This window comes from Hyalella azteca, unplaced genomic scaffold (genome assembly GCF_000764305.2).
Source record: "Hyalella azteca isolate HAZT.00-mixed unplaced genomic scaffold, Hazt_2.0.2 contig4437, whole genome shotgun sequence".
Lineage (NCBI taxonomy): Eukaryota > Metazoa > Arthropoda > Malacostraca > Amphipoda > Hyalellidae > Hyalella > Hyalella azteca.
Window position 1 is genome coordinate 74,723 of NW_025934652.1, and position 14,704 is coordinate 89,426.

Genomic DNA, 14,704 nt, shown 5'->3' on the forward strand with positions numbered 1-14,704 from the left:
ATCATCTAACCGTAGCAATCATCTAACCATTGCAATCATCTAACCTTGTAATCATCTAACCATTGCAAACGTCTAACCATAACAATCATCTAACCATTGCAATCATCTAACCATTGCAATCATCTAACCATTGCAATCATCTAACCACATCTAACCATTGCAAACATCTAACCATTGCAAACATCTAACCATTGCAAACATCTAACCATTGTAATCATCTAACCATTGCAACTGTCTAACCATTGCAATCATCTAACCATTGCAATCATCTAACCTTTGAAATCATCTAACCATTGCAATCATCTAACCATTGCAATCATCTAACCATTGCAGTCATCTAACCATTGCAATCATCTAACCATTGCAATCATTTAACCACTGCAATCATCTAACCATTGCAATCATCTAACCTTTGCAATCATCTAACCATTGCAATCATCTAACAATTAGACACATACACGAATCATGTATGTGTGCATGATGAGAGGCAATTGTTTGCGAGTTGAGCGATCACCTTTCCAACGAACCTCTTTTAATTCCACTTTCAACTCGGCGACGAGGATTAGATTCACTAGATTTGTGATAATTACCTAATATTATTGTTGGCATTTATTAATAATTATCTTGCTAGTTATTACTATCCTGTATTGAAATTGATATTAATTCAAATCTTATTTACATTAATTCCAATTTTATCGACATTAATTCTCATCTTATTTTAAGAGACAAGTCCAACAGATGTAATTGAGCCCAATTTACAAAGTGCAACAGATTTGTTCTGTTTTTTGAAATACGTTGTGACTTTCTATTGTTGCAGGGGTCACTATTCTCCTGTCGCTTACTGTTTTCCTAAACATTGTCACCGAGAATATCCCTGAGACGTCAGAAGCAGTGCCTCTTATATGTATGTAGAACTTGCATCAATAGCTTGTATATGTTGTTCGGTGGAGGCTTAACTATCCTCCAAACAAGGCTAATGTTTCAGCTCACGGGTCTGGAATGGAGCTAGCAACGTTCATGCTGAAACGAGTTTCAAATTTAGACAAGCGTCAATTAAAACTAATTTTTTTAATTAAATATTTTATTATCAATCATATAAATCACGATATCTCAATAATATTAATCTATTCTCGATCACGAAACTGAGTTTTTTTTATTTATTTCTTTGTATCAGGTTGCTATTTTTAAAATAGCAATTGTAATTAGACTTCGAGGTGTATTTTTATCTTCCACGATAATTGCTTCTAAAATGGTAGCCCGATTATAAAATGGTTAATAATCTAATAAAATTAGATAATTTCTTTCAATTCCAGTTCCCGACGAGAGTTGAAATTTATTTGTTATGGAACGATTCGCTTGAAATCGAGATAGGAAAGATTATCTTATCTCACCAGTTTTACTTAGGAAATGTGATCTGACGAATTGAAATATCGTTTAGTCGATATCTTCTGAGGCGTTTCAAAGCTCATTTGAAAATATTGAACAGATTCAAAATTTACTGCCGAGGCAGCAACAGCTTTTCAAAGAGATAACCGCAACGTACGATTCCTGCAGGTTAAAAAAATTTAGTTTTTGTTTTTTCTCGCTGAACTTTTTTCAAGAGATGAACAAAAATTTCATGCAATTTTTCGGATTTTTTTTTATTTAATTCCTGAGTGTAAAATCTGAAATTCTGGAACCTATTTCCGCATTCAAAGATATGATTGTTAATTATAATAGTGAATAAATTTCGTAACAGCTAAAATTCCTGACATTTGAAGCGTTTCGTGAAACATCGAACAGTTTTGAAGCAGTTCAAGACCTCGACTCGAGCTGAAGCATTTCTCGTATCCTTGAGCTCATCGCTTTTTAAACTATTCATCCTTAAGTACTATTTTTTATAGAGTGCAATGGAATTAACTCTCTTTCTCGCGAAATTAGCAGCTATTGAATCAAATCCAACTGGAATGAATGTATCCATCCGTAAACACCGTCCGCAGTTGCGAAACTTTATGACTCACACCACCCATTTATGATGTGATCCTAGCAAAGATTGTTTCTTGGTGATTTTTATTGTAAATATCATTTGTTTTGAGTGTAAACTTTGATCTACCCAATTTCTGGCTGTTTTCTCTCAGTGTGGGTTTCCCTTTTCACCGAAGAATTTCTCTCGTGTTTCTGCGTTTGATTGTGTTTTTTTTTTCTTTACGTTTTATGGAAAAGGTGAAGCGAGCTTTGGCCTCATCCTGCACTGAGTGTTGCGCCTGAAGCTCCCTGTTTTTAGAACTGGTACTTGGAGAATAATTAACGCGCTAAGTAATGCCTTTATTTCATTACCTCTTTTTCGTCGAACTCATTATATCTTGCTATAGTTTTTAATACTTTCACGGTAATGAGCATCCCGTTCCTGGTGATTAATCTTCAGTATTATTATATATTTTTACAATATTTTAATTCATACGCATAATCGATCGTTCCTCTTTGATTAGCAACAATGCACCGATAATTCATTTCAAATATTTAAGCGAACGATGAGTATTACATTCTTATTTTGTCTGCACTGCACACATGTACAAGTCTCTCATTTGTAAAATTTTCATCGCGTTCAGTGTTATTCCTGTCGCCACGGATTTGTCTCTAGCATATTGTCTGCTTAACTATCTATTGTAAGTGATGTTGGTGAGTGAATATTGTTCTATTTCGTTACAGGAATCACAATCCTGCTTTCATTGACGGTTTTTATGACGCTAGTAGCCGAACAGCTGCCGCAAGTTTCTGATGCCATTCCTTTGCTAGGTACGACGCGAACTGTTAACGGACTAGAACAACTGCTTAATAAACATAATTAACTTCATCATCGTAAAGATGCATAATTAATACGAAGAGTATCTACTCTTGGTGTGCTTAGTGTTTCATCTAAATAATTTATAACTACATGAAAAGTAATAAATAACTCAATAAATTAACATTACAAGTGTTTTCCGTAGACTGATGTCATGATGATCTCTGTCCTCGGTTGTATGAATGCAGACTATAGAAGTATCAATATTTTTGAGACGTTTTAATTTATTTTATATTTAATTTCGCTGATATGTAGAGGTCAGTGATATCGATTATCAATGAAGTGTTCATTTGTTTGCGATTATATTTACAGTAGCGTTGGCGTTAAAAACTAAAAAAAATATCTTGCTACATTTTCAATACACAAGTTTATGCTTCATTCGGACATCTTATTTTTGTCATGAAAGCTCTCAATTCCTGTTGTATTTACATAAGTAACTAAATCAGATACCTTCTTTAAGTATTGAGAATTTATTGCGTCAAAATCAATAGATTGACAATATATATTCAAGGCAAAAAGAAGTTAGTTCAAGTCCCATTAGCATCAGCTGACCCATAGCCTAGAAATTATAAACTAGTGGAATCAAACAATTTAAGAAAACAATTTTATTAATCATCGTGACAATAAGATTACAAATGAACATTTTGATACGGCTGGAAATGAATCCCTAAATAGACCGGGCGTTGCATGCTGTTTCGGTGTACATACAGAACTGCCTGATTGCCGCTATCTCGCACAAAAGTCATTTCTTCTCGGATCACTGCAAGCTGGTTTCAAACCACAAATATATTAAATTAATAGCATAGAGGTAGCACCTGCTGGCTATGTATTTTGCAGCCAGTAATTTCTCATGTCACTTCAGAAAGTTGTTTACAATGGCGGGTTCTTCCGATAGTGAAATGGTATAACAATTGCGTTTTTATCTTTTTCTGAACACTGAAGAGGTTCGAACAAGTTAATTGGAGTTCTCGATGATGAAATAAGCGACGACTCAATGTAAACTAACACCCGGTTTAATGTTAAATATTCAAAGTGACTGCTCACCGTCCAGAGTTTTTTAAGTGAAATAAACGGGGAATTGATTTCTGCGAGACAGCGACAGCGGAGTCTGTTATATTAGAAAAACGAGTCCCCTGCACACGACAGTCTTCGACCACACTCGTTTAATTAAATACGGATTATCGGTGGCCAATAGGAGGCCGATAGCTGTATCGTATTTGTTATTTATTTTGAATTGTCATATCGAGAGATGATGTTCTCCTTAGAGTAAAGTTTTAATGAGAACTCACCTTATACTGCATTAGCGCGTCTACTTCAAATCAATTTCAATTTGGCTTCTGATCAAATGTTTGATATTGAAAGACATAATTAATTTAATATAAACGTGGAGCTTTAGTTTAAAATCTTTAGCAAGCACTTATGGCGGCACTGCCCGATGAGGATGTTACATTTTTGCAAACAATGCGTTAATATTAAATTAAAAAATCAGTTATTTTCTAAAAAAATTTTATTGAAGTGGTCTGAAAACTGCTATGTGCATTGGTCTGAAACCGATGTTCTGTGCCTGTCCTCCATTTATGTTCTATATAAAACAATATAATATATTTTAATGCGACACGCTGCTTTATATTTGTTCACTAAATATTCATTTGATTATAATTATTTTTTATATTTTTATTCGAATTTCGAACAATCAAGCTTCGACAATGAAGTAAACCGTGTGTCAGTGCGCATTAAATTCCATAGTCAAAATTTTCAAAAATAACATATCCCTTGCGTTCAAATACATCTTTAATCAATTCAAATCAATATGACTATGATTTTTCGCCTATAAGTTTTTAGTTGAAAAAATAATAATAAGAAATCGAAACTATTTTTCTTATTTATTATTGTTTGTCTACTGTTTTCATTCTATCAATTTATTACTATTTTTTGGCCATGCCTCTGAATTGCTGAGAAGGCGCATTTCTGAAAATTATTTAAATAAAATTTAATAACTACACTCAGATTTACCTCGGTGACTTTCAATCCAAATTACATTTATAAAATAAAAAAATTCGAGTGTGTAGAATACATTTCACATTATTTTATTTGTTCATTTGTCGTACATTGGTGTGAATGTGAACATTTGTTCAATTTAACTTGTTTATTTGATTAAACCTTCACCGCCTAAACAAGACCCTTCACCGCTTTCGTACAAATTCCAATTATGATATTTTAATAATTCATAAATTGACGTATGTTATTTATACTAAAGAAATGTTTTGGCGGTGAAGGGTTAAACAAGCTAGAGGATAGAGAGAATTGACGACGTCTAACAAACACTTTATTTAAATAAATTATGGTGAACTTGAGTCATTGTGTTCTGCAACCGCGTTATTCAAATTAAATCGAACAATTAATTAATATTAGGGCCGTCCTTAGTAACCGATTACGCGAAGAACTCAGCCGGTGTTGCAAGGTTTCCTTTAAAAAAATTAAAAATCACAAAGAGGTTTCAGGTTTATTTTTTTATTTGTAGATCGGATCATTGATAATTACAACTACGAAACGGAATAAATTCTCCAAGTATCATTAACATTATTATTGATTGGTATTAAAGTACCGATGGTTTTTCTTTCTATAGCGATAGCCTCATTATTGTATTTAAAATCTGACTCCTAAACTGACCATCAAGTAAAGCACGCTTATTCCGTTAGTTTTAATGCATGTTCGTTAAGCTGCAAAAGATGCATGCGTTGGCTCTGTGTTGTATGTGTGATTCCCTTTCAAATGTTATTATTCATATGTTTTTATTTAATTCGTACAGCTTCTAGTATTTTCCTTTGTATATAATGGAAATTTTGAGAGGAAAGAAATAACCTGACAATCCTTTTTTTCATTTCCTGTACATGAAAATTTTTAATTATTGAATAATATTCACTTTTGTCCATAATATTCACTATAATGTTCACTTTTCGTCTTAGATTAAAAATATTCATATATTACTCATCATATTTTTCTCTACGTTCATGCATGTTTAAAAATGTCCTCAATCCTCACCCGCCTTTTGTGTGTCTTGCTTTTGCCGTGTCGCTCCTAAAAAATTATTGATGAATTGAATGAATTGCCTGCTTGTCATGCAATAGACTGTATTTTAATCGTTGTACTAGCTATAGAATTATTATTAATAAGCTAAAACTTAAAAAATAACAATGCGATTGATATGATAAAAGAAAATTAAAATCACTATAACTATTTGACCTGACCTAATAATTAAAACTAATGCATTCTGATCGAATACCAAAACCTCTCGTGAATATTGTGTCAAATAACTTGTGATTGTAATTGACTAAAAAACTCGTGATACAATCTAGCAATCTTCAATTTCAAGAATTTTCATCATGTTTTCATTGCGTTGCAGCCACGTATTTTAACTGCATCATGTTCATGGTGGCATCATCGGTGGTTCTGACTGTGGTGGTACTAAACTACCACCACAGAAGCCCTACCACTCATACCATGCCTGACTGGGTAAGTTCTTCCGACCACCGCTGGGCTGGAGGTACTGCAAGCACCCCTTCGTCGTCAAGAGACTTCAGAAGCGACCTCGAGAGGAACACGTCCAGGACCACGCGATACGTCGAGCCTATACCGCGATGGGTGAGAGACGTTCAATTAAAATGGCGTATTAAGTAAATGTCTTCATTTTTAGCGCATTTTCTCATTAATGGAAAAAATGCACTATTGTGCTCGCCCATGTCCGTCTATCTGACTGTCTGTCTGTCTGTCCGTCCGTCCGTGACCTCAAGTTTTAGTCGACGAGAAAATGCGCTCTCTGTCATTGCAGTGAGTACTGGGTTATGTTTTTTTTTGGTATCTCGTGCAAAGGAAAAGTTCGTTCTAAACTTCTGTTTGGCGTAGTTTCTTTCCTTTACCATATACTACAGATGAGAATTCTGCAGGCTCAGGAATACTTAGTTTAACCTCTGTGCGATGCCCGTTGGGCTAACTTTTCCGTAGGTGCTCATATAACCATTATATAACCAGTGATAAAAAAACTCCTCCGCAATGGAACAGATGTATTTATTCTGATGTTTTCGGCCACAGCTTCCGTAGAGTTTGAATCTCATTTATTAAATAATGTGATAATCTCTTTTAAAGAATGTGAAAGAATGTGAGAAAAATAGTGCATCATTCTTTACGGTTCAATACTCAACACGGCCAATCGCCAGTTTCCGTTCACTTTCTTTCCTCCGATGTAAGACGTGCTGGTCACTCGCTCGCTGATATTTTGAGCCATTTTATTGTTTATTATTATTGCCTAATCAGTGTTATTTTTAGTAACCCTTTCCGTGAGTGTACCTTGCATTCAAGTCGTTCTTTCTCCATGAAATAATAGGTAGAATATTTCTAGTTCAGAGCAAGGTAAAATATTATTTTTAGCGTATTTTCTCATTTATTGAAAAAAGGCGCTATTGTGCTCGTCATGTCCGTCCGTCCGTGACTTCACGGAAGGACGAGAAAATGCGCTCACTGTCACTCACTACAGTGAGTACTGATCTAATTTTCTGTTATGGGGTCCACAACAAAGAAAATGCTTAACCAAAGAGTAACATTTATTATTTTTTATCTTCAGGTGCGGACTGTTTTACTTCAGTGGCTCCCATGGCTATTGAGAATGCAGCGGCCGCGCAAGAAAATTACCAGAAAAACCATCGCCTTGAGCAACAAGATGAAAGAGTTGGACTTGAAAGAAAAGTCTTCCAAATCTCTATTGGCAAATGTACTTGACATCGACGACGACTTTCGACAAATTCGTACACTTTCTTCCACTCCGACTTCTTCACATAACGGCGGCTACACGAGGCTACTAGGCAGATCTTACGAAGAGGGAGGCATGCCATCATCTCAGAGTTCTTATTGTTTCAATAACACCAAAGAGTTACAAAACATATTAAAGGAGCTTCGATTTATTACTGGGAGCATGAAACAAGATGAAGAAAATAATGAAGTAGTGATGGATTGGAAGTTTGCAGCTATGGTCGTCGATAGATTCTGCTTGATAACTTTTACTCTGTACACGATCATCTCGACAATTGTTGTGATAATCACGGCACCGCATATTTTTGTTGCTTGATCTCTAATAGAGCTGAAAGCTGCGGTGTTCTGCCACATAATTTTACATATGAGTGAAGAAAAAACACGTTTGTCCTCTCCTTATAAGCAATTTTATTCCGCACGAAATTAGTTACTTCGTGTGTAACAATTCAATATCTTTTACTCTTTTACTCGATATAACTGACAAAAGTGAGTGAGAACGGGTTGTTACTTCTCTCAGACTGACTTGGGTTGTTTTCAGAGATATTACATGTATTCGTAAGTACCCCACGTGTTGATGATGACGTCCAATACATCATTTTCCAACGAAGGCTCTAACATTTCATCGCTATACACCAGTCGGAATAATATTTTAACATCCCCCTTCACATATACCTCTTTCAATATATTTGTTTTTTTAGTTGTGTAATTTTAAGTGTACACCTGTATGCTGCGTTCGTAATTTTTAAATACTACTCAATGGGACAATGAGAAGGCAGGGGATTCAAAACGCGACCTTAGCTTTTCCCTTTAAAAAAACTATTCTCCAAGTGTTCGAATTGGTAAATATCATTGATGAAGGACTGCCTTCTACTTCAAATTTCTACCGTACGAAGATGTGAGCTACTTCACAGTTTGGGCGATGGTTCGATATGTAACTGAAGGTCTTGGTTGCGACTGGTCCTTCAAGTCAAATGTTTCACTAGCACCTTTGTAATAACCATAGAATGGCAGATGATAATCACCAGCAACAAACTTCGTGAAAGTTTTATACATTACATACGTGAGAACTAGCATAACGATATGAATTTAAGGTTGTAGTATTTTGTTAGCCCTTGACCGCTCAAAAATTGTATATATCCCTACATTATTCGTTTGCACCTTGTAGTGACGACAGAAATTAGTTCCTTATTCCCAAATATCGTCGCAACTACGTAGTATGAAATGCCACCCTGAACGGAGCACTAGATTTTCATTTAAGACTTTGTATTTTCGCTAGACTCATAATATGGGTGAATTGCTTAGGCAATAAAACGAGTAGTTAGCCATACCCGTTCATTGTCAGGAGATGTTACTCATAGATACGTTTCCTAACATTTATAATTAATGTCATTTATACTCAGTCAGGGCTCATTCTTATATGCCTATGGGTACTTATTCAGACGTTTTTTCATAGGGTTAATTGCTAAAGCTCAATTTTGATCAGATAGCATCGTTTCTTTCATGTGTATAGATTCTTTACGAGTCTGAAAAATTCGTTGCTCTGTAAATGAACTTCTTGCCTTTTAATCGAGTCCAAAATCAATAACTAATATTTTTCTATATAATTCAGTTTGAAATTTAGCTGGACAATTGAAGTTTATCGGCTATCGATCAATTATTGTAATCTAGAATCCATCGAGTTTTTGTACCATGTCATGAGTATACGACGTTCGATCGCGTTATTATAGACTTAATGTGAAATCATTATAACTTTCATACGTTGGGTTAATCAAATATTGATTCCAATGTAAAGATTTAGTTTTCTAGTACGTCTAATCGCTGACGGTTAGCACCAGCATATTGACTAAGCAGACAATCGATTTTTCAAATTATTCTAATACTCATCAGCTGGAAAATAAATTACATTCAATGTTCTTAGAAAGTTTATTCAGCGCAATATGCCGGTTTATTGCCTCAAATCTTTCAATTCGCGTTTGGAATGAGTTATTAATTTTTCTTGCCGCATGAAAAAAACATCAAGCTTAAGTTTATGCGGCTCCCAAATTTTGTATCCATGGAAAAATAACGAATACGTCTTTCATATGATATAGTGAATGCTCAGTGCATGACTCTTCCGTTCATATCTATGAACAATGAAGCGACGATCCTTATTCTGGAAACATATCGTGTTTCATCAATAATATCATTTATTGCAACTATAACTGGACAAATACATCATTTGCGTATAGAGAAAACTATAAAACCGGTCACATTTTTAGTGGGAGTCAGCGAAAATCCTTTCAAAAATATGATTAAATATATTCACTAAATAATACAGTGTTAATTCGCAATCGAGCTGAAAATCGGTTAAAAAAATATACATGGGACTCAGACATTTATGACGGTTTTCCCTCGGTGCAAATGATTCATTGTCCACTTTAGACGTAGTTGGTTTAGGTACGCGCTGCAGTAGTAGAACCTTCGTTACAACCTCCCACTCAGTGCTTCCCGCTACCTAATAGTGAAGAGTGGAACGCTACAACCGTAGTTGGCTTCTCTTGCTCTTGCCTCTAGACAGAAAGCTGCCATAACTTTGTTCGTGCAATTCATGCTCAAACACGAACCGCTCAGGAAGCTGGAATTCCGACTATAAGCTGCAGATTTGGTTCTCTGAATTGTGTCAATGAGCGGTAACATTCAATTACGAGTTTTCAAGATTGCTGGCTTTAAATCATAGAATTCAAAAATTTGATTGTTAACTTGTTCTTATTCTTTATTTCGCATGAGGAACAGATAATTTCAGAGCAGCAATGTCGTTACATGTTTCTGATATAATTCGTGAATGCGAATATTCTTTTTAATCATATTTGTATTTTTCCTACTCAACACTACGTTTTTCTGATCCGTGACAATAGTGGTATGTTCACGACATTTTGATTCGTTCAAAATGTTCCTTGTAACGCCAGAATAACCGCGCCAGTTATTAAAATACCAGTCGCCATTTTTTTTTATATTTAGTTTCAACTCTTGATGCAGTCTTAATTAAACAAATTTTCAACAGCTTTATTTTGAGAAAAACTACGATTCCGTTGAGATATAAATGTTGAGGCTTTATTTCAATTGTTTGCTATGTAATTTTCTTTATAATTCCATCAATAAAGTCTTTCATTTCCCAAAGCATTTGCATAAGAACATTTTCCTAATGTTCCATTATTCAATTCCAACCATTAATGACTCAAGAAATATTTCAGAAAATCTGCACTGAATTTAGTTGATATTGATGTATTTTACTTGAGATTTAATTTTTTAGCTAATGCTTAAGATTTCAAATTCAATATATAAATTCATTAGTGAATAAGAAAGGGTACTTTAAAAGTCCTTGAGCTATTTTCATCCTCATGTCTATGTTCTCGGTAATTCTTGTTTGGTAATTAGATTATTTTTCAAATCTGTGAAGGGCGGAGCTTTATAAGATGACGTCATAATGAATTCATGAAGAAATTACCAGGGTAAAGAATTTATATTATTGATCTTTAAACTATGTGAATTCATTGAACAACCATAACGTTTCATTGCACGAAAGCTGTTGCCTGAGTATCATTTTTTTCAGACAGACCTATCGGTATTAAGACTCGAGCAACGCGTTAAAAAATTACTTATGGAAAATTTTTCTAATTTCAACGCGACCGATTCAATCGACCTCGGATTTTATATAACTCTAGTGAAACAAATTATAGCTCGTTGTCTTAAATCCTGAAACAATAAGAATGTATTTTGTACAGAAAGATTGATTGATTAGCTCTGGTGTGTGATGAAGTTCTTGAAAATAACCAACTACCGAACATATGTATTATGTCACCTCAAGAAATGAATCTAATTCGAGCAATGAGAGCGAGCACTATTTCGTACATTTGTAGTTAATAACGGAGAGAAATATTTATCTTAAATAGTGAGATAAAGAAATAATATTTTCCTCACTACTTGAAGCGAGAATGACGAACTTGAAGTGCGTAGTATAATCGAAGCGTTTATAGCGTATACAATCGCGCGACATTTTGTACCAACATCCCGCAGCGTCCCATGAGTGTGAATGCAATAAATGTAAATTCTTTGCACTGTTTTCTTTTCCGTACAAAAAAGGCCGTCAAGTTCGCCCTCACTAACTGAAAAAAGGTCATTATGGCACCGTGGACTGCAACGGAAGCCTGTTGGTTCAGAGACGGACTGACGGTTCAGCAGCAGGGCAATCATGAGGCTATGCAAACTGCCAAGTCAGGAAGTAAAACTTCTCGGTCTCCACTAATGTCCACCAATCAAGGTTGTTATTGCCGAACATTTATGCAAGTTTTTGTTGCCCGAAAGTTGAAATACTAGAAACAAAAAGAGTAAACACAATAATACGGATTGGTGAACCACAACAAAAATGAGGGAAAATACCGGTATATAGAAATAAAACTGAAAAAAATATCGCAAATCTGCAACTTGAACGCATCCACAAAGAAGACAGGCGCATATAACGACGACGTTGCTGCAAGACAATACCAATATTGGCGTCGGTCAGAGTTGAGTACAACTGATTGCTACTAACCGAGTGAGAACGGCTTAACTAAGTCAGTCGAGAAGTAACGGTGTAGTTAGGCTAGTAGTGACGATTGTGATTCTATTGAAATAACGATCGTTGCATGGAGCCATACTTGTATAGTGACACTTATTGATTGGGATGTAACTCACTGGGTGGATAACTTAATAGATTTTATTGCTTAAAACAACATTTCCTTGAGGTTTACATCTTACAAAAATCCTATATGCTATTTAAAGAATGCTTTTCAAAACTCGCCTGCTTGATCTTTAAACATGTATAATTTAAGCTCTATAACCATAAATATTAGGTATTGATGAGTACGTAACACTGGCGGTATTTAAGAAGGAACATAAGCTCAATTACGTTTGCATGAATAAAAATCTATCTTAATGAAAAAATTACGACACGTGAAGTCAGCATGGAAGAATATTTTAATTTATTCAACAAATTTAAAGCGGGTTGCTCAGTGAAATACAGCTTTGATGACTTAATTTTGATAAATTTAGTATAGCTCGCACGAAAAAAAACCTTGAAGCTAAAACGATTTTTGCGTCACTCAGTGCCCTAAAAATAAAAATTTTCCTAATTAAATGAAGCTCGGTAAGTCAGGCGCTAGAAAAAATGTCTCTTTTTTGATTGAAATTGAAATCAAGCAATCATTTCATTCATCTTTCTGCCATTAAATGCATTGAAAAATGTAGCACCAATTTTCGTAATAAAAATAATAACGTAAATTTTGCAAAAAATTAGTAGATGCAACGCAAGATTGTTTGATACTTTGGCACCGATCAAATTTAACACCTACGTTAGACTTATTTTGATCAAATCAGCTTTCAATGCAAAACGCGACTTATTAACTACGAATTTCGACGCAAAAGTTTTCGAGAGAATAGCATTGGCATCTACCAACCATGCACCTCCCATAGTTACAATGTACAAACATTCACAAATGACATCGCTAAACACTGAAAACATTTACCTCGTCACACCAATTGCCCCAGTTATGATTACGAATTTTGCCCTGAATAAAGAAAGCTACGACACTTCCTAAGAATTCGCTTTATAAATTAATTCAAGCAAAAAAATAACAATTAAATTGTCCACGCGAAAAAAGTAACTTTGAATTCGATACGTCACATAGGTAAACTTTTTTCAGAGCAAGGAACGCATTTGGTGTTCATTTACAACAACTTTTTCGCAATTCAACATATCTTTTCGTAGCATTGAAGTGGACTCGAGGAAAACGCGCTACGTGCAAACAAAGAATTTTAACTACAATGACGAGCTTGAGCAAATTGTTGCAGTCTTTCCTAGCACAATGACGCAATACTTCTACAATAAAATTGTCTTAAATAGTCATTACAATAAAGTTCTCTTCTCAATCAATTTTCAGAAATTCGTGCAAATTCATTTACTTGTGTAATAATTTTTGAAGAATGAATGCTATCTCACATAGAATATTGAATATTAAAACCACTAAAAAATCTATCTACAATAGATTTCTTTCGTTTAAATTCTTTGATTATTTTGTTATCAATTGGCAACTCGCTCTTATAAGATGAATAATCAGCAAGAGCCTCTTGATGGCTATGTTGAATTACATACCTATACGCAAATTATTATTTCAAATTAAAATCCAAACCTCAACAGAATTTGTGAACCTGTCAGTAAATTTTACGGTTGATTAACGGTAAAAAAAGATCAAGTAAGCAGAATCATTACAAACCATTCTCATATCTGACATTATAACAACGACACATTTTTTTGCTGCCCAGATTGAAATCACCAAAAGAACATGCTTGTTTATTCATTATCATAGGCATCTTTTCTACTAGCGGTACAAAATTACTAGCGGTTGATCGCTTGAAAAGCTTGTTGCATCCTCTGAACGAACAACAAACAAAAAATTTTTTTGCGCGATTTTCGGGCAAACTGATTATGGCAAACATGTGATATAAAACGGAATATAGACTCTGAATGACATCTACAGTTTGATAGCCAATGCAAGACTCAATGTCATTGCAAATGCTCATCAATATCATTACAAGCTACGGACACCTCAGCAAGACATTAAGCGCAAATGTTTTAGTACCAAATTAACGGGTAACAAAGTAAGCACAAAGTGCTTAGCAATATTAGGCTATGGAAGCTTAGTATTTAAAGCACATCAAGAGGTTCGCTTAGGGAAAGCCGACAAGGATTATTCCATCGACGAACGAAGCATCAAATTCTGCATGAACGAAGATCTTTTCAACGTTGGCTGATCTAAAACAGTATGCAGACGAAACGCTATAAAAATCCAAGCCATACATGGCAGGTGTAATAGCATTCAAGTATTTCACGAACATCGGACTACTCGTAAAAAAACTCCTTAGATTTCTGACGTTAGCAACTGGCGCAAAAACATGGCTGAACTTTGAGCATTTGAATTTGTTTACACTCACGGGTTACCCTAAGAATACTAATCCTACCCTAAAGTTACTCCAAAGCAAAGTCCATGAATACTTACAAATATCCCA

The 14,704-nt window shown here is 34.8% G+C and overlaps 1 protein-coding gene across 1 annotated transcript in view; it reads left to right on the forward strand.

The window, feature by feature from the left end:
• Positions 1–8,303, forward strand: part of LOC108664773 (neuronal acetylcholine receptor subunit alpha-7) — a 76,080-nt gene extending 67,777 nt beyond the window's left edge. The window contains exons 8-10 of the mRNA XM_018151454.2: positions 818–904; positions 6,225–6,463; positions 7,440–8,303. Coding sequence (XP_018006943.2) covers positions 818–904; positions 6,225–6,463; positions 7,440–7,940 — 827 coding nt within the window. The 3' untranslated portion in view covers positions 7,941–8,303. The remainder of the gene's footprint in view (positions 1–817; positions 905–6,224; positions 6,464–7,439) is intronic.
• The last annotated feature ends 6,401 nt before the right edge of the window (positions 8,304–14,704 follow it).